At 38.2% G+C, this 27860-nt stretch overlaps 1 protein-coding gene across 1 annotated transcript; it reads left to right on the top strand.

The window, feature by feature from the left end:
• Positions 1 to 3185: 3185 nt before the first annotated feature.
• On the top strand, positions 3186 to 24451 carry PSMA6 (proteasome 20S subunit alpha 6). Its single transcript, XM_044230016.1, has 7 exons — positions 3186 to 3358; positions 16157 to 16251; positions 16767 to 16848; positions 17889 to 18044; positions 20905 to 21083; positions 22332 to 22426; positions 24227 to 24451. The coding sequence occupies exons 1-7, from the start codon at positions 3283 to 3285 to the stop codon at positions 24282 to 24284; spliced, it is 741 nt and encodes a 246-aa protein (XP_044085951.1). The 5' UTR covers positions 3186 to 3282; the 3' UTR covers positions 24285 to 24451.
• The last annotated feature ends 3409 nt before the right edge of the window (positions 24452 to 27860 follow it).

Below are 27860 nucleotides of genomic sequence, written 5' to 3'. Positions count from 1 at the left end.
ACTGTTTGCAGTTCAATTTAAGAGTACTTTATAGAACTTGAATGAGCCAAGCCCCTTGTCAGAGGTGTCAGAAGACACAGAGATGAAAAGCATCCAGCCTCTCTTCTGCCAATCTTTGGTGAAGTCTACACACACAATTCTTTAAGTTAAATCATATAATTACCAATATTTGACCATTTTGACCTACAAAAATAAATGGCCATTGCATTTGGTTCAGGCTAATAGAAGATTCAAATTAATGACATACACTGGACATACAGAGGGGAAGAGATAGATTGGTGGATTTGAACTTCTTCAAAGAGGAGGTGGCAATGAGTGGTCCTTGCAGGAATAGTATGGGGGAACTAGGAGAGCTGGAGGAGTGTTTAGGCAGTGGTGCTCAGAACAGTGCTGTGGTGTGTATCCCTGCGATAGAAATAGGCTGATGAAGTAGAAACAGAAGGCTGAAAACACAGGTATAGGTCAACTGGTAGAAAACTCTAAGCAAAAGACTATTTCATTCAGTAGTGCAAAGAAATGTAGGCAGGTTCGGCTCAGGACATGACCCCAGGGTCCTGGGATCGAGCCCCACATTGGGCTCCCTGCTGAGCAGGGAGCCTGCTTCCACCTCTCTCTGCCTGCTTCTCTGCCTACTTGTGATTTCTGCCTGTCAAATAAATAAATGAAATCTTAAAAAAAAAAAAGAAAGAGAGAGAGAAATCAATCAATCAATCAATCAATCAATCTAGGCAGGGAACCAACTCAATGTGAGCTTAGAGTTTGCTCCAGAAAAAAATGATTTCAAGAATGTGGATCAACAAGAAGAGACTGTGCCAGAACAGGCAAACTGTGAAAAGGATCTAAATTCAGACAATGGCAGTGGGAATGAAAAGCAGATCTATCCTATCCCATAGGAATAATCAATAGGATTTTGTAACTGACCAGACAGAAAAGCAACAGTAACGGCAACTGTTTCATGAGTGCTTGTTATGCCCTAGGTACTTTGTTAGTACTTCACTTGCCTTCCCTCATTTAATCCTCACAGTAGCCTCCATAAAGTGAATCTTATCCAAATTTAATAGATAAGGGAATCCAGGCCTGGGAATTTTGCATTAAGTCGCATATCTAGTAACTGTCACAAATGGCATTTAAGTTCCGGTTTAAATAGAAATGTACTTCTAACCCTCATGCTGTAAGCGATTCATTCATTTGACTAATATTTATGCTCAGCATTTTTCAAGTTGCCCGAGCTATACTAGTGAACAACACAAAGATTTTTGCCCTCATGGAGCTTAGTGGGGGTGGGAGAGTGGGATTAATAGTGAACAAAATTATGAATTACAGAACAGAAAAAAAGGCAGAATAAAGAATATAATCATGATCATGATTATATAAGGACAGAGTAACTAGTTTTGGGGAGTTGAAGACTGCATCAAGGTTTTGGCTCTGAGGACTTGTGAAGTGTGGTACATGGGGCAGGAACTGGTTTGGTGGAGGAAGAGATGAGATGATGAGCTCTGTTTTAAACACACTGGGTTTTAAGGTACTACATGTCTCAGTGTAAAAAACACCCATCAGGTAATTAGGTAAGATTGTGCTCCATGGGGCGCCTAGGTGTCTCGGCCGGTTGAACATCCAACTTTTGATTTTGCTAAGGTTTCTGAGGTCTGGAATGGAGCTCTGAGTCCCGCTCCTCCCTCAATAGGGTGTCTGCTTGGGATTCCCGCTCTCCCCCTGTCCCTCCTCCACATTCCCTCTCTCTCCAATAAATAAATCTTAAAAAAAGATGGAGAGAAACTGCACTCCAGAGAAGGGTTCAGCTAGAGACCTAGGTTTGGGAGACATCAACATAGAGGGCACCTGTGGGACCTGAGTTCACCCTCCTTAGCAGCTGTACAGAGACTCTTTACGACTATTCAGGCAGTTTGGGAATTACAGTACACTAAGATTGCTCAGAGTGTAAAGGGAAAAAAAGCACTGAAAAGGTCAGGAGGAGTTGGTCCTGAGAGTAGGGACCTGAACCAGAAGCAAGTGACCGCTTTTATCAGTGCACTTGGAAATCAGCCAGAGCTGGAAAGTACCCTGTGTGCCAGAGATGCTGTTTGCATTTAGTATTTTCTTAATCATGTTTCAGTTTTGGATTTTTTTTTCAGGTTAATAAAATAGACGTTTATCTTTAAAGAACATTCTTGAGAATTGAAGTTTCCTTAAGAAACTCCTTGAGAGGTTCTTATACATTTTTTCCTTTAAATGCAAAGTGAGTTTAGGGGAAAATACATTAAGGAGGTAGGAATCCCTACTTTAGTATTACTTACAGCAGGCACTTAAAGTGCTGGAAACCTTGGCATAACCTGACTTTCTAGTGCACAAATTATTTGGGGGGGGGGGTGGAGGGCGGAACAATACTAGCCTAACGTCATGTTTTGTATTTTATATTGGTTAAATAGGGGTGTGCTTGCGGGAGAAGTCAAAATAGGCACAATTTTACAAGGCCACCTGCTGTTTTAAGGCCATCTGCTATTCTCCCAGAGCTACCTAGTTCGCTTGGAATTACATCAGTTTATTCAACAACAGCCTGCTATACGCCCTGTCCTTTCTGTTCTTCAGTTTCAATCAAGGCAACTCAACCTCATGATTCCTCCATTACTCCTGTATTTCCTGGTCCGCCTCTAACCCAAATTTACGGTTGCTGGTCAAAAGGACTTTGCCTGGCCAGAAAATTCTGCTTTTTCCAGAACCCGCTCCCTTCTGTACCTAAAGTAAACGGTTACTGTCGCAGCGGCTGCAACCCATTCTTCCCTGTAGTAGGAAGGAAAGTGGGTGGGTACAGATTAGGAACAACGCCCGCAATCTAGACGCAGGCTGGATATACACGTTTCAAAACTAACAACGTAACAACAAGTAACAACTAAATACACCATCCATTTAAGTCCCACCGGTAGACAGATCACTACTCTAGGCCCTCAGAAAGCTTTTTCGTCCTTGCTACGGCCAATTCACCTTCCAGATGAAAGCTCTAAAACGCCACTACCGAAGGCCCACCTCGGAGGTGCGCCCAGCCGTGGGACTGGCGCAGGCGCACACCGAAGGACGCCCCTGCTCTCCCCACCCCCAATGAGGGGTGGGGCCTCGGAGCTCTCTCCGCGCCTGAACCGACGCTAGAGTCGAGAGTTCGGCGCGCAAGAGCGGATGTAGCCAGCCGATGCCCCGGAAGCAGTCGTTGCAACTTCCGGGGGGATTTGTACGCCTGGTGCGGGAGCTACGGGGCTCAGAGACAGTGCTTGAAGTGGTGGGTGCGCCAACATGTCCCGTGGTTCCAGCGCTGGTTTTGACCGCCACATTACCATTTTTTCACCCGAGGGCCGGCTCTACCAAGTAGGTGAGTGAACCGAGTCTGCCTTTGGTCCACTCGAATTGCTCTGTCATGGTATGGCCTGGAGCAGGCAGACGCGGCCGGAGTGTAGTCCGCGGGCTGAGGCATGGCCGGAGCTGGGACGGGAGAAAAGCCGAGGCTGGGTCCAATGCCGTGGTGTTCCCACCCCTGTCTGGAGGAGGGATCCGGGTCCCGATGGCTGAAGGCCTCGGCTCTTCAGGGTGAGCGGCCGCACCTCCTGGACACAATAGAGTTAAGGAAGGTAGGACTACAGTTGCTGACTCTGGTTTCCTGACACCTTTTCACTTGTTACAGTTTGGCCTGGGTGGGCCCAACGTCCGTACTTCTCTCAAGGATAATTGGCTCCTTAATCTTGCCATTGAAACGCTCATCTCCGTTTTCCTTTGTTTGCAACATGCACTTCCTTATCCTAGTTAACTGTGCATTGGCATTTGGAACCTTTTATGTGCCAGACGCTGTGCTGGTGCTAGGGGATGCAGAGATGTCACACACTCTCCTGTACTGAAGCGCACAGCTGAAAGGGAGTGACAGATACGTAAACAAACGAATAAAAAGAAAAATGTGTCAGATTACAAGTGTCTACAGGGCTCAGGACATCTTTGGAAAACTGGCAGAATGAATGATTGTCAATTCTAGAGAAACTAGCATCCCCTTTTAACCCACATCTGAATGTTTCTAAGCAGTTTAAAGCTGGTTCTGAATTGTAGGTGAGGTACGGTGAACTAGCTGTCTCCTGCAGAACAGCTGTAGTGGAAATAAACCCTAAAGTAGCTATCATTCATTCAGTGTAACAGTGTAGTGTGTTGGATCGAAGTGGTGTCACGGTTTAGATTATAATTATAACCCCAATCTTTAAGCTCTTGCCATGGAGAATGTAGCATCTGGAGAATCTGATGTATATCTAGCCCCGTGATTCTTTGATTTTTGAGTGAGTTTAGCACCTCACTGCTTTGGGGAGGACAGTAATTTCATTTGTGCTTGGAAATCATAAGGAGAGAGTTTGGATATAAATGAGGTTCTCTCTACCTGTAAACTTTAGAAATAGAGTTAAAGATAACTTAGAATGGAGCTTAGCCAGTATATGGCTACATACAGTATATAATGTAGCAAAAAACAAGGGCAATTCAGTAACCCTTTTAACTCATCCCCAATTGAAAAATAGGATCAAACAAGAGAGATGCTAACTGTATCCTCAAGAAAGTTTCATTTTTAGTTTCTTTCCCGAGTTTTAAAGAATTTTTCTATTTTGGGTCACTGCTTTGAATGTTCTGTATTGTGGTTTTTAATGTATGAACAGGGAAAGTCAGACCTGCATTTTGTTTTTCTATACCATATTGTGAAATCCAGCCATAAAGCAGTCTTTTTAATGCTTCCCAGATTTTGGTGAGTAGAAAGACTGGATATAATGTCAGTTAAATATATATTTTTTTAATTTGGATTAAAACGTGTGGTCCAAACAAGGTTAACACATAGGATGACTTTTCAGTTCTGCCTTGTTGAATAACACATTGTCTCTGCTATCAGGGCACTAATTAGACATTGCTAGGAAAAGGAAAGTGAAAGAATAGTTAGTATGAACAAGCAGTATAGTGGTGAGGTGTTCAGGCCCTGGAGCCATACCTGGATTCAGATCCCTGCATGTTCCGTACTAGCCAACTTGGGCAAGTGATAAATAACATTAGTCTTAGTTTCTGTTTACAAAGTTGGGTTAATAATTCCTTTTTATGTGGTGGTTTTGTGGATTAAATACGATGATAAATGTAGTGCTTAGTACAGTACTGAGTAATCGGTAAATGTTATTAGATGCCTGTTATTAGATGCCTGTTTGATTTTTTTGGCGCCTTTTATTTTTTCCTGATCTATTAGATTGGTAGCTTTGTAGACATGGAGTATTTCCTTTTTTATGGTCCATCCATGCTTGGTTCTCTAGTGAAATATTTATACATGTTGATAATACTGTAAATGCTATTTATGAGTTTATAAACTTTAGAATCCACCAAAGACGAAGCATATAGGAAGTATGAGTGCAAATTGTTAACTTAATAATGGGAAAATAATATAGAAAAATGAGGAGATAACAGGGAAGGAAGGATTAATGGGAGGGTGAGTGTATGCCTCTCATCTTCCATAGTTGGTACTCAAAAGATAAATGTAATCTAACGTTGATAAATCAAAAAAGTATAAATTTAAAGTTACAATGCTAACCATAATTATAAACAGTGTTTGCTCCCAGGGAGTAAGAGAAAGATTTTTTATTGTCATTTATACTCTGTAGTAACTATGGAAAAATTTCTTTTAATGGGTGTATTCAAGGGGTGTCTGGTATGTGTGTAGAAAAAACTGTAGAGCTATACATAGAGCACCTAGCTTTAAAATCTAACTTCCAAAATTACCCAAGGTTTCAGTTGGGAAACTAAGGCCAGGTGGGACAAATTAAACCTGATTACTTTTAGGCTTTTCTCTTCTGCTTGCTGATCCTTTGCTGGATAGGTCTGGCAAGGAAGGGGAGAGGAGTGGCACTTGAATTTGCCTGCCTGGTGGATCTGAGCATTGCCTAGTTGCATCTGAGGGAGCATACTGATAAGGAACAGGAAAGAAATGGACCAGTAGAAATAGATTGGAGAGGACAATTTTCTAATCTAGAAATACCAATCTGGCATTGGTATTGAAGCTAGGATTCTTGGGTTCAGGTCCTGCTCCACACCAACTATGAGAACTTTTCATTTGTAAAATAAAAATACTAGGGCTGACAGCCCTCTAAGGATTTAATGACTTAATAGATGTGCTTAGAACAGTATCTATCACATAGTAAGGGCTCAGTTACTGATAAAAATGGAATCAAGAGTTCTATAAATAAATGGACTGAGAAGTACCTACTGTTTGATCTTTTGCTATTAAAAAAATAGTCTTAAGGGGCACCTGGGTGGCTCAGTGGGTTAAAGCCTCTGCCTTTGGCTCAGGTCAATCTCAGGGTCCTGGGATCAAGCCCCAAATCAGGCTCTCTGCTCATCGGGGAGTCTGCTTCCCTCTCAATCTCTGCCTGCCTCTCTGTCTACTTGTGATTTCTGTCTGTCAAATAAATAAATAAAATCTTAAAAATATATAGTTTTAAAGTATTTCTGAACCCATACTTTTTCATGCCCTCTTTGATTTGAAATTAATTAGACTTGAAATTAAATATGTACGTAAACATAAATGCATATGTATTGTAACTACACACACAAAAAAGTGTTTAATGAAATCAAACACTGCTGTTTTCAAATCTCATATTCATCCCTTATCCCCATGCCAGTGCCAGAATTTCTAATGACCCACCTGCTTAAAGATGAGGGTGTTTTTGTTTTTTAAGATTTTATTTATTAGAGTCCATGAGCAGGGGGCAGGGCAGAGATAGAGAATTTCAAGTAGACTCTGCGCTGAGCACAGGGCCTGTTGTGGGACTTGATCTCACAACCCTGAGATCATGACCTGAGCCAAAACCAGAGTTAGACACTTAACTGACTGAGCCACCCAGGTGCCCCTACATGATGGTTTTAGAGAGGGTAACAATAGGTGGCACTATGAAATGAGATACACTTTCCATTTAGGTTACAAAGTTAGGGAAAGACCTAAGAATGAACAGCTTCCAAAAATCTTTTTTTTTTTTTAAGATTTTATTTATTTATTTGACAGACAGAGATCACAAGTAGGCAGAGAAGCAGGCAGAGAGAGAGGAGGAAGCAGGCTCCCTGCTGAGCAGAGAGCCGGATACGGGGCTTGATCCCAGAACCCTGGGATCATGACCTGAGCCAAAGGCAGAGGCTTTAACCCACGAGCCACCCAGGCGCCCCAGCTTCCAAAAATTTTAATAACTAAAAGTTTCTAGCATGAAGCTTTGAAATTAAATACAGACATGTTCTGTAGAATACCTGCCAAGAACAACCCTGGTTCTTTTTAATAACCAAACTTCATAGAATGTATAGATCTCTCAATTCCTTTTTATTTTTCAGCTTAAGTTTATGTAATGGGCGGCGGGAGGGGGGGGGGATGCTTATCTTCCAAAACTTAGTATAGCATTCCAAACAAAATTATGGGCCAGGAAAATCTTGGTCTTATAATGGCAGAACCTCAGAATCACCTATAGAAGCCTTGCAAAGCCGGTGTCTGTAAGGGGTTGTGCATCCCTGCTGTGATGTGCAGATCGTACTCTGAGCTGATGTCTGGCGTTGTGCTTGTCCTCAACATTTTTGTCTCAATACCTTTTATATTGAGCCCCCGTTTTTTTTTCTAGTGTTACACAAATGACTCCCAGAAAAGTTGGGAAAGTATTGGGGAAAAGTATAAGGAAAGAGACAAAGTGAATAAACAAAGTGAATAAGAGGTTACTGGGAAAGAAAAGTCTCTATTCAAAACAGTGATTTACATACCATTTTGTTTGTGGTCAAGGAGGCAGTGAACATTCTAACCTACTGATTTCGTATTAGGCTGAGCCATATGAAACTGCTGATGTTGGACTTTTTTTTAATCTATAAAAATGGCTGTTTCATGTTTCAACCTCATACTTACAAATAGGTATTTTACTATGTATTTAAGTTACAGTTTAAGGAATTGGAGGCTTGGGATTGAGTGTAATTAATTATGACTTGTTCCATTTAAAAAATGGGAAATGGTATTATCATTGTCTTGCATAATTTTGGACATTCAAGAGCAGATTACAGAGATTAATGTAATAGTGTTTGCTAGTTTGTAAGTTTCTGAAATTTTATCCAAAACCCCCCAAACCCTAGTCTTTAGTGATGGAAATAAAGTGTTTAATATTTCTCACATTTGAATTCTGGTTTTAAAAAACAAATACACCTTTTAAATGCTCCCCTTACGCTATTCTGTTTTTTGTTTTTTTTTTCTTAATTGGCCTTCATGTGCATCTCTGCTGTAAACTGTCCTATTCTTACCCTACCAGTGTTTCTTTAGAAGATACTCTTGTTATTATGTTGTCTCGAGATTTTTTACTCCAGCAGCTTCCATTTTTCTGGAAATTATTAAAAATATTTTATGGTGGTAATGTTATGATAGGGATTTATTTATATAAAATTTTATTAAAATTACAGCACAGATGGTGAGTACTAAAATAATACAAGAAGGTTACTATGGAAAGTGACACATGGGGTGCTTGGCTGGCTCAGTCATGGGGGCAAGTGGCTTTTGATCTTAGGGATATGGGTTTGAGTCCCATGTTGAGTATAAAGATTACTCAAAAACAAAACAAAACAAAAAAAGTGACACAGCCAAGAAAGATTCCTCAAAGAAGGTGAATTGGTTAGACAGGTCTGGGGGAAACCAGTGCATAGGTCAGTCAGGATAGCCGAAGCATGGACAGTGACTGGAAGAGCAGACTATAGCAAGTTTTGAAGAGATGTGGGTGCCATGGTAGAGTTTGGACTTTGCTACTTGAGGTTTGGACATAGCTGGAAGAACGACAAGATTATTAAGTAAGATAGCGGGAAAGTTGAGTAGAATTCTAGTAGAAAGGGACTGATAACAGGAGGACCAATTAGGAGAGACTTGTTCCATAATCCATATAAGCCCTAATGAGTGAACTAAGGTACTGAGAAAGGGTGGAGGAGACTCTTGAGTTTTATTTTTTAAATTTTGATAATGGAAAATTCCAAGCACAAGTTCATAGAATAGTATGATGACCCTCATATACCCATCACCCAGCTTCATCAATTGTGAACATTTTGTCAGTCTTGTTTTCTCTTTATTCCCTTTCCTATATGTTTGCCCTGTCTCTGTTAAGAATATTTTAAAGCAAATCCTAGGTATGAATGAACATTTTTCTGTTGAGGGAGAAGAGAAAGAGTCAAGGATGGTACCCAGGTTTGTAGCTCAAGTGGTTAGTAAAACTGTTATTTCAGATAAAGACTTTAAAGTTGCTGGTTTATAGAAGAGTAATTTTCAGAAATGCCTCTGGGAGAAGTAGTCATTTGCAACTGTGGGTACATAGCTAAAGGTGACACAGTTAGTCATGATTATAAAGGATCAAATCATCCCGGGATAGGGAGAAATGATAGAATCCTGGGGAATACCAGTATTGAAGGATTTGGCTGAGGAGGTAAAAGCGGTGAAGGGGACTGAGAAGGGAAGTTCAGAGAAGTAGGAGATGAACAGTAGGAAAGATAATTCTTAACTAAGAACTTTAAAAATTCAGTTCCTCAGTTGCATTAGGTACATTTCAAGTGCTCATTAGCTACATGTGACTGATGACTATTTTATTTGACAGCACTAATCTATATAGAGAGGGAGGTAGAGGACTCCTTCACTGAATCCTGGCAAATTCACAGCTGTGTTCTCTACTGAGAAGTATTTTTTTTTATGTAAAATATTTTTTATTTTGTGGGACAAAATTTTATTCTGTGGTGATGGGGGTAGCTCTGTCTCTTATGGCTTTTATCTTCTGCATTTTAAAAAAATCTTTTGCATTATTTAAGCAGATTAGGTAAGTATTGTTAGTGAATGAAAGAGGCTGAGATATGACAAGGAGTGGTAGAAACTGTGAAAAACTGAAAAGCATGTGTCAGCCCGAGGTGATGTTCACATATGTAAGGATGAGGGTCCGGGCACCTGGGTGGTTCAGTTGGAGGAGCATCTGACTTGGTTTTGGCTCAGGTCTTCATGATCTCCGGGTCATGAGATGAGCCCTGAATAGCCTCCATATTCAGCAGGGAGTCAGCGGCTTCTCTTCCCTCTCCCTCTGCCCCTTTCTCCCAGCTTGTGTGCACTTGCGCGCATATGCACGCTCTGTCTCTCTCTCTAAAATAAACAGATCTTAAAAAAAAAAAAAAAAAGAATGAGGGTCAGGTGTTACCCAAATTTTTTTTCCTGAGGAAAACTAAGTCGAGATTTGTTTTTATCTGATTTTTAAAACCTTCCTAGAAAACCCTGCATTTTAAACCAACTTTAGTAAGCTGAATTGGGCCTATGGCCAACCTTTGATTTAGTATTTATTGGTTGCAAATGTAATTTTAAATTTCCTTGGTTCCTTGGTTTTATTTCACTATCCAGTCTAGATGTGAAAGGGCAAAATACACACTTCAGGGAAATACGAAATGCTATAGAAGTTCAGATAAGGGTTTGAAGAATCTCATCTGGGATAATCAGAAAGAATCCATGGGAGCTGGAAGAGGCTTGAGGAGGAAGGGCAAGCTCTGGTTAAGTTAAGAGTGAGAGGGCACTTCAGGCGGCACATAAAGATAATGGGAAAGAGCAGGTCTGTTCACAAAAAATATAATGTAAGAGGAGAGTTGGTAAGTGTTGCAAACTGTTATCCCTCTACAGCCATAGATGGATTATTTCTTAGGCCAAAATCATGTTCTGAGCAATTGGGTAATAACAGCAGGCATTTGGAAATGTGGTGCTGAAATTAGGCAAGATCAAGGATAGTGACCTAGATAAAAGAATCATCCGTATATAAATGACTATTCTTAATATTGCTTTATCTCTATAATGTCTGTAATGATAGTCCCCTTTTTTTATTCCCAGTACTAGCAAATTGTATTCTCTTATTTTCCTGATTAGTTTGGCGGGGGCAGGGGGGTGGGGGTGGCGTATTAGTTTCCTGTGGCTGTTGTAACAAATTACCACATTTAGTGGCTAAGAAGGAAATATATTCTCTTGTGGTTCTGGGGACCAGGAGTCTAAAATCAGTTTCCCTGGACCAAAATCAAGGTGTTAGGCAGGACCTTAGGAGAATACATTCCTTGCCTTCTCCATTTCTGGAGGCTACTAGCTTCCTTGGATTGGGACTGCATGACTCTGATCTTCAAGACCAGCATCTTCAAATTTCTGCTCCCTCTGGCGGGGGGGTGGGAGGTTGGGGTACCAGGTGGTGGGTATTATAGAGGGCATGGCTTGCATGGAGTACTGGGTGTGGTGAAAAAATAATGAATACTGTTTTTCTGAAAATGAATAAATTGGAAAAAAAAAATTCTGCTCCCTCTTCACAGTACCTTCTCTGCGTAAAATCTCTCTCTCCATCGCTCGTATAAGGATACATATGATTGCATTTGGGGCCCACTGGGATAATCTCCCCATCTCAAGTTTGTTGTTTTTGTTCAAAGAATCGGTTTTTTACTTTCCTGACTTCCTCTTTTTGTTTATTTCATTGATTTCTGATCTTTGTTATTGCTTTTTTCAAATTTGGGTTTATTTTACCTTTCACTAAACTTTTTAGAGGTTTAGCTTCTTGATTTTCAACCTTTTCTAATGTAAACAAGGCTAGCATATTAGTTTTCTATGATGCATAAAAATTACTACAAACAGCAGGTAAAAATAACATACTTTTTTTTAATTATCTAAAAAATGTTTATTTTTTTTTTTAAACATCGATTCACATCACAATCCAAATGGAGTACACATATTGCAGTTCATAGGTCCATCTTTCAAGGCTTCGAAAATATTAAGAGCTCCCACTCCTGTTTTATCTGTGAATTATGTATTTCTTGAAAAAATTGTATCACTGGTCAGGTCGAGTTTTGAGCAGTCTTGATTTGGCTGATTGTATCCTAGTGTTTTCTTTTAACGTGTTCTTCTGTCCTTTCCATTTCCTGTTAGTGGAATCTAGAGGTTTGAGAAGATTCAGGTTCGATTTTCTTCTGGCAGGAAGCCAAAAATAACATACATTTTTAACTCCAGCAGTTTCTGTGGGTCAGGGGTAGTCTGCTTAGAATATGCTAAGGCTGAACAGTGTTGTCCAGGTTGTGTTCCCATCTGGAGGCTCAACTGGAGAAGACTCTGCTTTCAATCTCACTGAGGATTTTGGCAGAATTCATTTCCTTTCAATATGGAACCAAGGGCCCCAGCTGCTTGCTGGCTATTCCCTGGAAGACTCATGGTTCCTTGCCATCCAGCCACTTAGCGAGCCAGTAAGAGGAATCTCTAGAGTTAGTCTGCTCTCAAGACAGTTTTTTGGTTTTTTTTTTTAGATTTTATTTATTTATTTGTTAAAGAGAGAGAGTTTGTGCACGCACGCGAATACAGGCAGACAGAGTGGTAGGCAGAGGCAGAGGATGAAGTAGGCTCCCTGCGGAGGGAGAAGCAGGCTCTCTGCTGAGCAAGGACCCCTTTGTGAGACTCCATCCCAGGACGCTGGGATTATGACCTGAGCCGAAGGCAGTTGCTCAACCAACCGAGCCACCCAGGCGTCCCAAGACAGTTTTTTTTTTTTAATATATGTAGTTTTATTGATAAATGAGGCACATACAGGGTATAGTTAAGAACTGAAATTAGACTCATTTCACAGATAAGTCAGTTTGAAAGTTCACTTAATATCTGTAAATGCCATACTTGTACCTCTGATAATATTTTAGATCCCGCGCTATCTGCCTACATTTCACTTATATTTATGAGGGAATTGGAATTAGTTTGGGTTTTCTCAAAAGCAAAAACTATTAGGTAAATATTTTTATTTTAAAATTTTTGCATATTTACTCGTATTTGAGACAGACATTTATTACCTTTGTAAGACAAACAACAATATGTTAGAAAAAGATGATGGTAGGAGAATTTCATGGTATGGAAGATAACATACTGCTTTTGTTTTTAAGGCAGTCTTCTGTAATGTAATCAGGATAATGATATCCCATCATCTTTGCCATATTCATTGTCAGAAACAAGTTACAGGTCCTGTCCACACTCAGGAAGAGGGGATTACACAAAGGTGTGAACACCAGGAGGCAGGGATTGTAGAGAGCAGGCCACTTCAGGGTCTGTCCACCATTGCCATAAAATTCCTTCTTTTAGCTGTATCCTACAAATCTTGATATAGTATTATCAGTCAGTTCAAAATATATTTTTTTAAAGATTTATTTATTTATTTATTTGACAGAGAGAGATCACAAGTAGGCAGAGAGGCAGGCAGAGAGAGAGGAAGGGAAGCAGGCTCCCTGCTGAGCAGAGAGTCCGATGTGGGACTCGATCCCAGGACCCTGAGATCATGACCTGAGCCAAAGGCAGCGGCTTAACACACTGAGCCACCCAGGCGCCCAGTTCAAAATATTTTTAAATTTCCCTTATGATTATTTCTTTGATCCATCGATTACTTAGAAAAGTGTTTTTAAAATTTCAAATATTTAGGTATTTCAGTACCTTAAAATTTATCGAGATTTGTTTTTATGTTCTCTAATATACGCTCTGTCTTAGTAAGGGTACTGTGTGCATTTGTATTATACCATGTGCATGTGTATTCTTCAGTTGTCATCGGTAATAGTCTGCAGATAACCAGTGAGGTCGATGCACTTGATAGTGTGGTCCATATAGTGTTTGTCTACTTTGTGTGTGTGTGTATCTATGTTTATTTCACTTGTGTGGTGGTGTTAAAAATCTTTAACTGGATGGGTTTTGCCATTTCTCTTTTTAATTTTGTCAATTTTGCTTTTTTGTATTTTAAAGTACTTTTATAAGCTGCACATACATTTGTGATTGTTATAGCTTCCTTATGAATTTATTTTTCTACTTTTGAAATATCCTTGTTTATCTCTGATATATTGCTTTGAAGTCTGTATGTTGTCTGATTAGTATAGTCCCTTCAACTTCCTGATGCTTACTCTTTATTAAATTGTGTCTGTGATAGATACAGTATGTTTGAGTCTTGCTTTGTTATCCATTCTGACAGTTTCTGCTTTTAATTAGAGTATTTTGTCCTTTAATATTTAATGAAGTTGTTGGCTTGGATTCTGCTATATTCCTCCAAAGAACATTGATTTGTTCTAGCAGGCAAATTTGGCTGGCAACTCAAATCTCACTTTATTTTATCCTTAGCTAAGCTGCTTGGAGTCTGTCTTGTGCATGTGTTACCCAGAGATTTGGGTAACATACATAGGTTAGGGCTCTCCCTCTCTGGCTCTCTCCTTTCTTTCCCTTATTTTCCTGCAACTGTAGTTACCCCCAAACTGTTTTCTCTATCTGCATGCCAAAGAGACTGAATTTTCTATGGGTGTTTGGCCCTAACCAGGGCTTACACTCAATCTGTTGTAAGCCATGAAAACAGGAAACTTACTTCATTCCATTTCCTTCTCCAGCCATCTTTGACTCCCCCTCTAGAATCTGCCTCCTTTTGGCCACTCTCTGGTGCCTTCAAATAGTTGTTTTGTTTAGAGTTTACAATTTTTAGCTATGGAGGTTTGATCTAATAGAAGCTTTTTGGCCATATGAGAAACAAAACTGAGAAGCATTTTGAAACATTGTATTTTAGAAGTTATTTGTGGTGTAATGGGATGGTAAAAATAAGCTATTATAACCTCATTAAATCTAAGCTAAATTTGAGGATTTCCCTTAGAGTCGCTTTGCTCTACTTTTCTGTCTTCAAAATATAGCTACTTAGAAATAATTGATAAGTGGTTTTTATTGTAGCTCCAATTAAAGGAAATTCTTTGGCATAGGTAGTATCTTTGTTTCAGCTGATCCTCATTACCAGTTAGCTTTTTTTTTTTTAAAGATTTTATTTATTTATTTGAGAGAGAGACAGTGAGAGAGAACATGAGCGAGGAGAAGGTCAGAGGGAGAAGCAGACTCCCCATGGAGCTGGGAGCCCGATGTGGGACTCGATCCCGGGACTCCAGGATCATGACCTGAGCCGAAGGCAGTCGTCCAACCAACTGAGCCACCCAGGCACCCCACCAGTTAGCTTTTTGAAGAGATGATGAGGCCAGGCTTCAGACCCAGTGCCCAGAGTAGTACTTGACAGAATTTTAAAAATATCTATTATTTCAAAATGCAGATAATGATTGGAGTTATGAGTAATTGTTTTCTTTTACATTATCTTCTGTATTCCCTTGTTTTCTACAGTGAGCATGTATTTCTGCTACTGTCTTTATAATTACAAAATGTTTAAATGAGATTTAAATATTCTAGAAATACATAGCATAGAAAGGAATAGTCTTGTCTGTAATTCTGCTCTCCAGAGGCAGCCATTGTCAGCCAAACTGCCTGGTGCCAAAGTCCTTTGTTTGCATGCTACCACTTTGATGCATCTGTTTTAACCTAGGGAATGGTCTGACAGCAGCTGGAAGTGCACAAGCTGCACTTGTCATAGACAAACTCAAGGATCCTTGTTGTAGGTATCAGGAAGATTGGAAAACCGTGATCCAGAAAATGTTAACTTGGTAGGGAGAAAAAAAACTATGCAGAATAATCTAACAGCAGTTAAAATTGCATGTAGTCAGACTAACAGCAGTAGTAAATCTTGAAAATTTAGAGCAACTAAATTTGACCCAGGAAAACCGGACTTGGTAGAAATAATGTCCACAAAACAGACTTTTAAAATGATAAGATGTGGGGCACCTTGGTGGCTCAGTGGGTTAAGCCTCTGCCTTCACCTCAGATCATGACCTCAAGGACCTGGGATGGAGCCCTGCATCGGGCTCTCTGCTCAGCAGGAAGCCTGCTTCACCCTCTCTCTCTGCCTCTCTGCCTACTTGTGATCTCTCTCTCTCTGTTAAATAAATAAAATCTTTAAAATAAAATGATAAGATGTAATTGATAAAGATAGGACATGATAAATTAATTCTTTGTTAGAAATTTGGTACTTTAGCCTGATGAAAATGATTACAGTAAACTAAAATGGAACAAAATGGAGTTGGTTTAACTATGATTTATTATTATCATTATTAGTTTGACTTTGCTTGTCTTGGACAGCATTCTGTGTTAGATCATACAGCTTTAGCTCATTCTTTTTAATGACCACTTTTATGCCATTACATGAATCTAATAATTTATTCCACCTTTTAAAAACACAATTCTGTTTTCCAGAATATGCTTTTAAGGCTATTAACCAGGGTGGCCTTACATCGGTAGCTGTCAGAGGGAAGGACTGTGCAGTAATTGTCACACAGAAGAAAGTACCTGTAAGTAATACTGCCCAGGTAGCCAATTTTTATGGAATATAATGCAAAGATTTTTTACAAGTTTGTACAGAAGTATATGACTACCTATATACATTCACATTACTATTCCTGCTTTGCCTCTGCTTTTCTGTTTCATTCAACAAGTATCTACTGAGTAGCTATGGGTGGTTTAGCTGAGTAGACAGTTAATATATTGAACTTTGTGGTGTGATTATAAGCACAATGGGAATTCTAGATCTTTTGTCTTCAGGGACCTTGAAACAGGCTTTGGTGAGCTATAGTTCTTGCCCACTGGAAACCTGCCATCTAAAAAAGGAAGACTGAGTCTCCTCCCTGCCTTTTTAAAAAACTGGTTTTATCTATAAAATGAACAGAGAACATTTATTATATAGTTTATCACTATAATTTTATAGTATTTCTTTTATTATTTTTTTATAATTTTGTAGTATTTTTTTTATCCCTGCACAGAGACCTCTGATTTTTAAAAAGTTACCTTGATTTATTTTGTTCATTAGGACAAATTATTGGATTCCAGCACAGTGACTCACTTATTCAAGATAACTGAAAACATTGGCTGTGTGATGACAGGAATGACAGGTAATTGGCTCAGTTTCTACTTAGATTTGTTATTTTATTCAAATTATTTTTGAGTTTTGTGTTAATTTTTAAAAGGCTTCCTTTAGTGCCTCATTTGCAGATAGTAGGAGTAGTTTTGCAGTCTTCCAAGGCTAATGTCAGTATATTCAGAGTATTATAAGCTGTTTTGAAATCTTAAGTATTATAGAATTAGATCTCTGTTTCTATTGCTGTCAGGGAAACTGGGCTGAGGCCCCTGTCATAGACATTTATTTCATATATAGTTAATAGTTTAAGGAGATGTAAGTATATTTCAAACCTGGTAATAATGTCACTATTAGAAGAGAATGAGAATTACAGAAATTGCTTTGAGTTTCTATTTTCTGAAATCAAGGGAAAATTAAAGCCTACAGAAAAGATCAGAAGAAACATTATTCTCTCTCCTTAAAACTTGTTCTTTTGGGGATTATTAGACACCTGCAGGAAATATTTTGACAGCTGTTGAAGGGCTTAGCATGAAAGTACAGTGCTATATGTAGAACTCCATCTTTTATTTATTTATTTATTCATTTATTAAGATTTTATTTATTAATTTGACAGGCAGAGATCATGAGGAGGCAGAGAGGCAGGCAGAGAGAGAGGGGAGGGGTAAGCAGGCTCCCTGCTGAGCAGAGAGCCCAATGCGGGACTTGATCCCAGGACCCCAGGATCATGACCTGAGCTGAAGGCAGAGGCTTTAACCCACTGAGCCCCCCGGGCACCCAAACTCCATCTTTTAAAAATGTTTTCCTTTTTCGTCATATACGTGTTGCTGAGTCACTGACTATTCAGTAGTGATAGAAAAAGCCAGAGTGGACCACTTCTGCTTCTTTGAAGTCATAGTGGAGATTTTACATATTTATATAAATATATACATACATGTATATACATACACATATACATATACATATACATATACATATATATATATATATATATATATATGGAAAATTGAAAATCGTCTGATTTTGAGGTTCACTCTTTCCTCTAAAGTAATAAACTTGTGTTTTTTATGCTCTAAGCTGACAGCAGATCCCAGGTACAGAGGGCACGCTATGAGGCAGCTAATTGGAAATACAAGTATGGCTATGAGATTCCTGTGGACATGCTGTGCAAAAGAATTGCTGATATTTCTCAGGTCTACACACAGAATGCTGAAATGAGGCCTCTTGGTTGTTGTAAGTATGCTAAGATGACTCCCAAAGAATTGATGAATTACATGGTGTTTTTTTTTTTAGAGAACATGAATTAAGTTATTGCAGTAACACTTGGGTTCTGAACATGTGGTTTGGAAATTATATAAGCTGAGGAACTCTTACACTAAATCAGCAATGAAGGGTAGGTTTCACAATAGTATTTTAGGTATTACCTTTTAAGCTTTAGATGCTATTAGATTTTTTACCAAAATATATGTTTTAAGGGTATGTGATTTGAAAGATCTAAGTCACTGTTATGTTGAACTGTTGTAATGGAGGTTTTACTGCAATTCCAGATTATGCTTTCAATGGAAATGCCTAAATTGGCATCTTAACAGTGTAGCTCTTTTTCTTATTTTGACCACCCTAAAGAATCAGGCTCACACACATGTTCCTGTGATTGATATTTTTAGAATACATTACATTTCTTAAAAGTAAGTAAGATTCTCTTGGGAGAGAGAGGAGATTTGCTGCTTTTAGATTTAATGTAATACATTAGCCTAAAAAAATTCAGCACATTTGTTTCTGTGTTGTGTCATTTATGAGAAAAAGTGATCAGCATAGAGCTTTTCTTCAACATCTGACCCTATTTTTTAACTCTCAGATAAGAATGCTCCCTCAGTTTATTCAGTGATATTCTTTCTCACTCTCATCCTCTTCTGCTTTTCCTTCAGATGTTTTTGCTCACCAGATTTTCTCTGTGTTCCTTCTCTCCCTCTTGGCTCTGTCTGGGTGATCTTACCCTTGAGTTCATGCCTTTGTTTACTACCTGTACACAGCCAGTCACTGCCACGTTGGCAGTAGCCCAGTCCCTCCCTCCATGTCGTGCAGATACTTCAGACTTGAAATTGAAATTGTTGCTGTTTTTCCTGCTTTCATCCTCAGGAAACAGTGTCTGTTTCCTGTGCTCTCCCCACTTCCCTGGTCATCTTCCTCAGTCATCCAGCCTCACCTCCAAATATCTGGTCCTTCTTCATCTCTTCCCTTTGCCACCTAATTTATTTGTCTCTTCTCTCCCTCCTCACTCTTTCCTCGTCTTCCATGTTGGTACACAGTTATCTTTTTTAACTCAAATTTTTATTGTTGCTCCCTAGAAAAACCCATTCCTCGTCGAATACAGTGTTAATTCCAAACTCCTTAATGTGATGCGCAAGGCCCTGAGAGTTTATTCCCAAGCAGCTTCTTGCATGTCCTGCTTTCCTTCTCAACCTGAAGTGCCAGTAGTATGTAGGTCTTTTGTCATCACCTGGGTGTACCATTGCCTTTCTTGTCTTGATGCCTTTGTGTGTGTTGTTCCTTGTGCCTTGATTGCCCTTCGTGTCCTTACCACCTGTGAAACCCTATTCATCTTGCAAGACCCAAAGTAGAGAAGTGTGTGTTCCCTCCAAGCAGTAAGTGGGTACTTCTTTTATGTTGCCATGTACTTTGTGTATAGCAAGTATAACATGTAAAGAAAATTACAGAGTGACATAACCTTTGAATAAAACACAGATACCTGATCACTGTTTATCAATTAAACAAGGTTGAAAATTCCTCATTGTAGCACTATAAAAGTGAATAAAGTAATTGGTTAATACTAAATCTTAAAAGAGAGGGCACTATAGGCATACCTTGGAGATAATGGCAGGTTCAGTACAGACCACTGTGGTAAAGCTAATATCACAATATAGTGAGTCAAATGAATTTTTTGGTTTCCCAGTGCATATCAAAATTAAGTTTATGGTATAATCTATTAAGTGTGCAGTAGCATTATATCTAAAAAGTAATGTACATACTTTAAATTTAAAATACTTTATTGTTAGAGACGTTGGTATATCTAAGCTTTCAGCAAGTCATAATCACTGATCGTAAATCACCATAACACATACAATAATAATGAAAAAGTTTGAAATATTCCAGGAATTACCAAAACATGACACAGACACAAAGTGAGCAAACACTACTGGAAAAATGGACTTGCTCAACACAGGGTGGTTACAAACCTTTGTTTTCAAAACAAACAAACAAACAAACAGAACACAGTATCCCTGAAGTGCAACACGCTATGAAACGAGGCATATATAAAAGAGGTTCAGGAGTTAAGCCATTCTCTAAATACTTTATTACCTGCTTTGCTGAGTAGAAAGTAGTTTGGTGGTGGTATTCATTTTAATTATGTCATTATAACAACATGACTAGATATTTAATAACAAAACTGTATGTACAGAATTTAGAATTTGATTTCTCTTGACACTAGGGGAATGTACACCAGCAGTATCAAAGGTGGGCAGTGTGAAGATAAGGAAGTAGCCTCTGTATTTCACTTGGTGCCAGCATTCCAGGTGTAGTCCATACACTTTCAGTTCCCTGGAACCCTAAATTCTTAAGAACCTTAAGCTCTTAAACTTAAAAAAAAAAGAAAAAGTCTTCCATAGCCAGCTAAATTAAAGAACTAGTAAAGTTTAAAGTAAGTGAACCTACAGCAGAATATTTAACATGCTATTATTATTTTTTTAAAAGAAAGTATATGAAAAATATGCTTTCCAAGTTTATTGACTGATAATACCTCAGGAGATCAAAGAAACATGTTTTGGGTAGTAGCAAGGATTAGAAAATTGTAAATTACACTTGTGATAGTTCATATTTTAGAAACATCTGAGATAAACCTTTGATGAAATGGAAATTTCTTGGTTACCTAATTTATCTTTAGTAATAACCTGTATTTCATCAGTTTTTTAAAACAAAATACATATCCTAAAATAGATGGCCAGAATAATCAACAACAGCTTTATGACAATACTAAGAGAGAAGAAACTGTGTTGTACAAAGGTATAAGATATTTAATGAGGGTCTTTCTTTTTAGGTATGATTTTAATTGGTATAGATGAAGAACAAGGCCCTCAGGTGTACAAGTGTGATCCTGCAGGTTACTACTGTGGGTTTAAAGCCACTGCAGCAGGAGTTAAACAAACGGAGTCAACCAGCTTCCTTGAAAAAAAAGTGAAGAAGAAATTTGATTGGACATTTGAGCAGACAGTGGAAGTAAGTTAGCCAAAAGCAGCTGACTTTTTTTGCAGATCATTGCATAATTGAAGTTTATAAAGGCTGTTCCTGGTTTAACACATGAGCCAGGTTTGTCAGCTTCATAGTAGAATTGGTGTCAGTCAGCTGATGTGGGAACAGTGAGGATTGCTTTTATTCACTTAATCCCTTATCTCATTTTGTAATGTATTTGAGAGTGCTTTCAACAAAACACATATAAAATGGGAAGATGGGACTAAAAATAAGAATCAAGACTAAGGCCTAAGACCTGCATGGTTATGACTCAAATTAGGCTTAAGCTTCTTGGTAACAAAAGTGTAAAAATTTAGTAGTTGTTACCCTTATGGCTCTAAAGGCAAAACAGCCACATACCAAATTCTCAGGGAAACAAATGTCTGGGTAACAGAATATATGCTCATAGGATGACTTGGCAGAGAAGTTCTATCTGGGATGCAAAAGTAGAGCTCCTTTAACTCTGAGATCTTAAGGGGATAATTCATTATAATTGGGACGTTTTAAATAGACACAACAAGCTAAAATTCTTATACAAATACAAAAATCTTATACAAATGTTTAGTAATCTTAGACTAAAGAAGCCTCTTACTAACTGCCAAGAAATTTTAGTGCATTTTGGAAAGGAGGAGCTGAGATACAGCCATTCTAAAGACTAACAACATGATTCTGATAAATGACAAAAGAAAAATGCTGTCTAATACTTTCGTGTTTGGTTGGCAGTATTATCTCATTTATACTAACAGGAGATATAAAGCTAGTTCTCATCTGGGAGGGTCTATGCCTTGTTTAAATGTTTCTAAAAGGTCCTTTTTACTTACAGTTCATAATTACATAAGTAATTAATCACATCAGATACAAAGCCCTTAAATACATTCCTAAATTGTTAGTGTAGATTTTCCTTGAAGGAAGACTATATCATTCATGTTTACCCTGTCGTCCTTCTCACCTCAAGTGCTTAGCATAGTCCCCAGCATGTTGTAGTCCTCAAGCAAACAGACTCTTGTGTGTAAATCATCCTGTTTTGTTTGATGGATCCCTTTCATTTATGACTAAAATTCATATAAGCACGTTTCTTCTCATATACGCTAGTAACGCGTGGCTTTGGAAATGTATCACTGAAACATGAAGCAAAAAATGAATAGCTTGTTGTTAACTCATGATTTGAATAAGCTTGGAAAGAGAATATCTTGGAGTCTCTGAAAAATACAATTTTAATGTTGGTACTTTTTTCAGACTGCAATTACGTGCCTATCTACTGTTCTATCAATTGATTTCAAACCTTCAGAAATAGAAGTTGGAGTAGTTACAGTTGAAAATCCTAAATTCAGGTGAGTTATATTGTCAGCCAAGTACTTAAAGACGTTTGCCAAGAAATACATTACAGCCTAGAAAGGTAGAGATGTTTGGGTCCATTTGTCCTACAACTCAGGGTGGGGAGTGCGGGGAGCATTTTTTTGAACTACATTTAGAGTTTTTCAATACTTAAGAGATCTGTTTTAAAACTTACTTGACGTCCCTTTAAGACAGACATAACTGCTTTTCTTCTTATTTCTAAGTGATTTTATATCTGTATCAGAGGTAACATAAAACAACCTTCTCTATGTTAGGAGTAAAGTAAACATAAGTGTTTTGGTTTTTTGAGGTGGAGCTTTGATTATTTAGTGGTTAGTTAAGGGGAGCTCTGAAGAGCAGTATGAAATATTGATCTACATCAGACCCTATCTGGAGATCTTTGGAAACCCCAAATTTTGAATACAGCTAATTGAATTGCAGATGCTGGATGCTTGTCTTTTCTTACTAAGAGACTAACTTCCACATATCAACCTTATAGCTTCCATGAGTCAGATCTGTACTGGGTGCTTAACGTATACCATCTCACTTAATCCTCCCAGAAGCCTGCACGGTGGTTTACTTACCAGGAACCTGGATATGCTTATGAAAAATACTTCATTTAAATGCATAGATGCATAAATGCATAGATGCATTATTTGTATCTACTCTTAGATCACAGTTATATAGACACTTGGTCATGGTTAGGGATGGGGTGGAAAGGTGGTACATTAAACTTAACTGGGGCTTGAAGAGTTTCTTGTTACTATGCTCTTGTTTTCCCTCCTAATTTACTCTTTTTGTTGCATGCAGGTAAGTGATTTAAACATGAGTGAAGTAAGAAAAAATCATAGAATAAAAAAAAATTGTGAATCCTCTCCTCCCTGCCCCGTAGAAAATAGTTGTTTTATTTTGTTTTGGCAGTACTATTCTAGAAGGAACAATTTATAAAGGACCCACTTAAAGGACCTGCAAGTTCTTTTTTCTATTCTGCAACCCTCTGATAGCTTTTAACATTTTTATTTCCAGCTATTAGTTAAATAGGTGAGAAGCCAAAGAACCTTATCTTCAAAAAGTTCTGTTATCATTTATAAATTTAGTAGTAGTAAGTATGCTTAAAAAATAATTATAATATGTAACATAAGCATCAACAACTACTATATAAACTACTTACATTGCTCCAGTCTGTACTAAAAAATGTCACTTTGACAAATTGCACTCTTTAGAAGTCCAGCAGTAATAGGTCACATTAAAGGTTGCCAAGCATTTGATTTCTTTGGGGAAATAGCATCTGTTCATCATGAAGTGCTTTCTTATCTCTTAGCTCATAGAAACTTGAGTCATTCAAGATGTAAAGGCTTCTTGACATAGGAGCTGAAATAGAATAGATTATGTATAGTTAGCTATATATTTAACTTAATTATTTTCTATCATCGCTGCAATTAAAAGACTTATTTTCAGAAGACCTAATTTTTTTATCTGACGTCAAAGAAATAAATGTTTTTGTGTATAGATGAAGTTGATAAAATATTTGGGAAGTCTTCCGAAATAATCCAAAGGGATGAGTGGTGGGTAAACAGATTTTTTAAGAGTCTTATGCTCTGCCGACCAAGCTAGCCGGGCACTAACAGATTTTTTAAATAGTAGCTATAAATGATTGACTGTTAAAGTTGGGTGTTAGGTACACAGGAATTCATTACTATCTGTTCATTCTACTTTCATGTGTGTTTGCAATTTTACATAATAAAAAGTTTTCAAAAAGTAAAATGGTTGTGGGTTTTCCCCCCCTTGCCTTCCAGGATTCTTTCAGAAGCAGAGATTGATGCTCACCTTGTCGCTCTAGCAGAGAGAGACTAAACATTGTAGTTAGTTTACCAAATCCATGACGCCACTTGCCTGTGTGTTCGGTAACAACAGACCAACATTATGGAGGCCCCTGGATTGAAAAAGGAACCTCTCCCACTCCTGCCCTACTGCCGAAGTGGTTAGGACTCTGTATAAATAAAATCAGTGCTTTTGGAAAATGATCGCATCCTGTCTTAATTTCACCTCTAGTTTTAAGTGGAGCCTCTGGTGCATGCAGACTGTTCAGTGTTCACCATCGCCACACTGGAGCTTTTCTCATTTTGTTGACGGAGATCCAGGTTTCTTTGGTTTCAGGAACTTAATAGGCAGAAGATTAAACTAGCTATATGGCCTAACTAATGGCAAACTGAAAACTGGTTTCAAAACTTGACTCTGACTGTAAGCGGACATGTAAGGCAAGGCCTCTATTTTGCAATTCTTCGTTCATTCAGATGTAATATTCCTGAACCTAGACTCCAAGAACCATCGGAGGTTTTAATTATAGTGAAAAGATTGGCATTGTTTTATTCATTGGTTTTGAGATACACATTTAATCTGTACTCCATAAGGTCCAGTATCTTTAAGAGCAAAAATCGCAGTTGCCTTAGAAACAACAGGGCTTGAAAAGCAGAATCTGTGTATTTTCTCTGCTGCCTTAAAATATTTAAAGCGGACTTTAAAGAACTCGTCTATAGTAGAAATACCACTATAAACAATGTTAAGGGAAAAGGTATATTTAGAATAATTACTGAACAGAATTAAGGTTTTTAAATATTTTTTAAAGATTTAGTTATTTTAAAGAGTGTGTGCAGGGGGAGAGAATCTTCAAGCAGGCCCCCCTCTGAGCACAGAGCCTAAGGTGGGCTTGATCTCCAGACGCATGAGATCATGACCTGAGCCAAAACCGAAAGTTAGATGCTTAACCATCCGAGCCTCCCATGTGCCTCTGAATTAAGGCTTTTTCAAATCATTGTGATTCCCTGGTGACCTGAACCACTAATTGTTCTAGATGATCCAAAAATCTTGGAATTTACATTTCATGCCCTCATTTGCCCTGAGTGAGATGGATTCACCTCACCCAGGTGTGTGAGGTGTGCCGCCTCACAGAGGTGAATATGGTTGCTGATCCAGTACAAATCCCTGGAGTCAGTTGCCCCTGTAGCCACCAAGGCCATGTGAACTTCTGACCGCTAAAAGCAGGAAACTTTACCTACCACATCCTCTTCAGAGCTGAGTCATTAGTTGTTAAGTGTCCTAAAGGGGAAGCAAGGTTCTTTCAGTTCAGGGACTGCTGGTTGGATTACCCATCCATATCCACTAGGCTCTGTAAAGGTACTGCCATTTTGTAAGTGAGGTATGTGTAGACTCCAGGTCTACTGCCGTGAATGGACAACTGTACCCTCGGAGCCTTGACTGACTTCACCATTCTGGAGTCAAGAATGAGATTAGCAAATCACTTGGTTTTTCTGCAAGAAAATACCTTCTTGTGATAGAAAATGAAAATTACTTCATTTGTTAGAAAAACAAGTTTCTAATTATTAAGATGTAGATGAATTAGTTTTTTTAAAAAGATTTTATTTTTAAATAATCTCTACACCCAAAGATGGGCTTGAACTCACAACCCTGAAAACAAGAGTCACATGCTGTTACTGACTGAGCCAGTCAGGCACCCAAAATAAAAGAGTTCTAAGTTTATTAGATTAGTTAAGTTATGCTTTAAAGTACTGGCAGGGAGCACCTGGGTGGTGCAGTCCGTCGGGTGTCTGCCTTTAGTTCAAATCCTGAGCCCACCATCCTGGAGCCCCATGTTGGCTGGCGACTCTGGCAAGCCTGCCTGTGCTCTCTCAAATAAGTGAAATGTAAATAAGTAAATAAGTGTACTGGGAAAAGGGGAAGAAATGGAAAGAATTTTAAGTATGACCATTAAATCATTAATTCTGTTTTTGTGTGTTTAACACAGTCTAGGATACATAAGAGTTAATGTAGAAATCTTGTACAAATGCTAAGAAAAGACATGTTAAAACTCAAAAGGCATTTGGGAAAACCCTAGTAAGAAAGAAAAGAATACAAGTGAATATTTGACGTTTAAAGGGATATGTTGAGACTCTAATGAATATGAGCTATCTGGATAGACATCTAGCTTCTCTTGGTACCCATTTTCAATGACGAAACAGGTTGGAACCATTTAGGTTATAAGAAAACAAACCAGGTACTTGTCTCCTTCATTAGTTCCCAAATCGAAAATTCAGATTTGTGCCGCAACCAAATTACCACATTAAGGATATTCAGTATCTCCCTTAAAGAAATGCTTGAGTTAAATATGTTCTGACCCTCTACTGCATTTCCAAAATAGAAGAAGAAAATCTTAACAGCTTATATAATGGTGAATTCATGTTAGGCACTAACACTGAAATCAGATGTGATTCCAGAACGACTTTTTTCCCATTTATTTCACATTTCAGAAAATGCAGGTAAAACAATAAATGAAGTGAATTAAAAGTTATCAGAAAGCAGATAGAATTATAATCTGCTGTTTAGGCTGTTCACCTAAAAAAAAGGCAAAAGAATTGCGTAATGAAGTAGTCTGTATTGCGGCAGGCCCTATCTTCCATACAATATCGTTTAAACTGTTCTAGGATAAGTTGAGTTCAAGTTCCTAATCATGTGCCCACAGATTCAGAAAGCAGTTAAAATTCTTTAGCCTCAAAATGTGGCCTGAACTCTTGTGAGTCCATTTTACGCTGTTGATACCGTTTTATCTCTGAGGAAATGTTAATATGTTTAATTTTAAGGTGCTCTAGGTGGAAGTTATGTATTGCCTTCCTAAAATCCAAAACAATAAATACCAAATTGAATGTCCCAAGGCTTCTGGATAAAGGATTATAGACCTATACTACCAGTAGTCCCCTACTGCAAGTGAAAAACTAAGCTCAGTAAACTAATTTGTCCAGGATTGCATAAAAAGTGATGCAGAATAGAGTAGACCCACAACTCTGACCCCAAGACATCTTTTGTCAGGGCATTAGATGAAACCTTCAATCACTTTTGTCAAGTTTACCCCTCCCCCATTAGTGAAGTAGCCAGACTGAAAATTCTAAAAAAAAAAAAAAAAAAACTATTACTTTATACCAAGAATAACTGCTACAAAAAGAGAAAAGAAAAAAACATATATATAATATATATATCCTCTCTATAAAGTAAGAAAGAAAAGAATACAAGTGAATATTTGACATTTAAAGGGATATGTTGAGACTATATAATGTATATAATAGAATATAATGTATGTAATAGAATATATTCAGATCAACAGAAGGAATATTCTCTTATATTTTGTTGTTGCTGCTGCTATTGTGACTATAACATTCTTAGAGGTAGTTGTAGTCACATCAGCAACAAAAGAAATTAAAGTCCCTAGGAATAATTCTAACTGGAAATACTGAACCTATATGATGGAACTAAAAAACTTGGTTAAGAGACATTCTGCTTTTGAATAGGAGTACTTTTTTCCAAAGTAATGCATACGTTTTAAGTGATTTGAGTCAAAATGCTAGAGGAAAAATTTTTGAAGCTTGCCCAGAAACAGACTTT

Source organism: Neovison vison, chromosome 13, assembly GCF_020171115.1.
Source record: "Neovison vison isolate M4711 chromosome 13, ASM_NN_V1, whole genome shotgun sequence".
NCBI classification, from domain to species: Eukaryota; Metazoa; Chordata; class Mammalia; order Carnivora; family Mustelidae; genus Neogale; species Neogale vison.
Note: the sequence above shows the minus strand (reverse complement) of the source record. Positions and strands in the feature narration are given on the sequence as shown.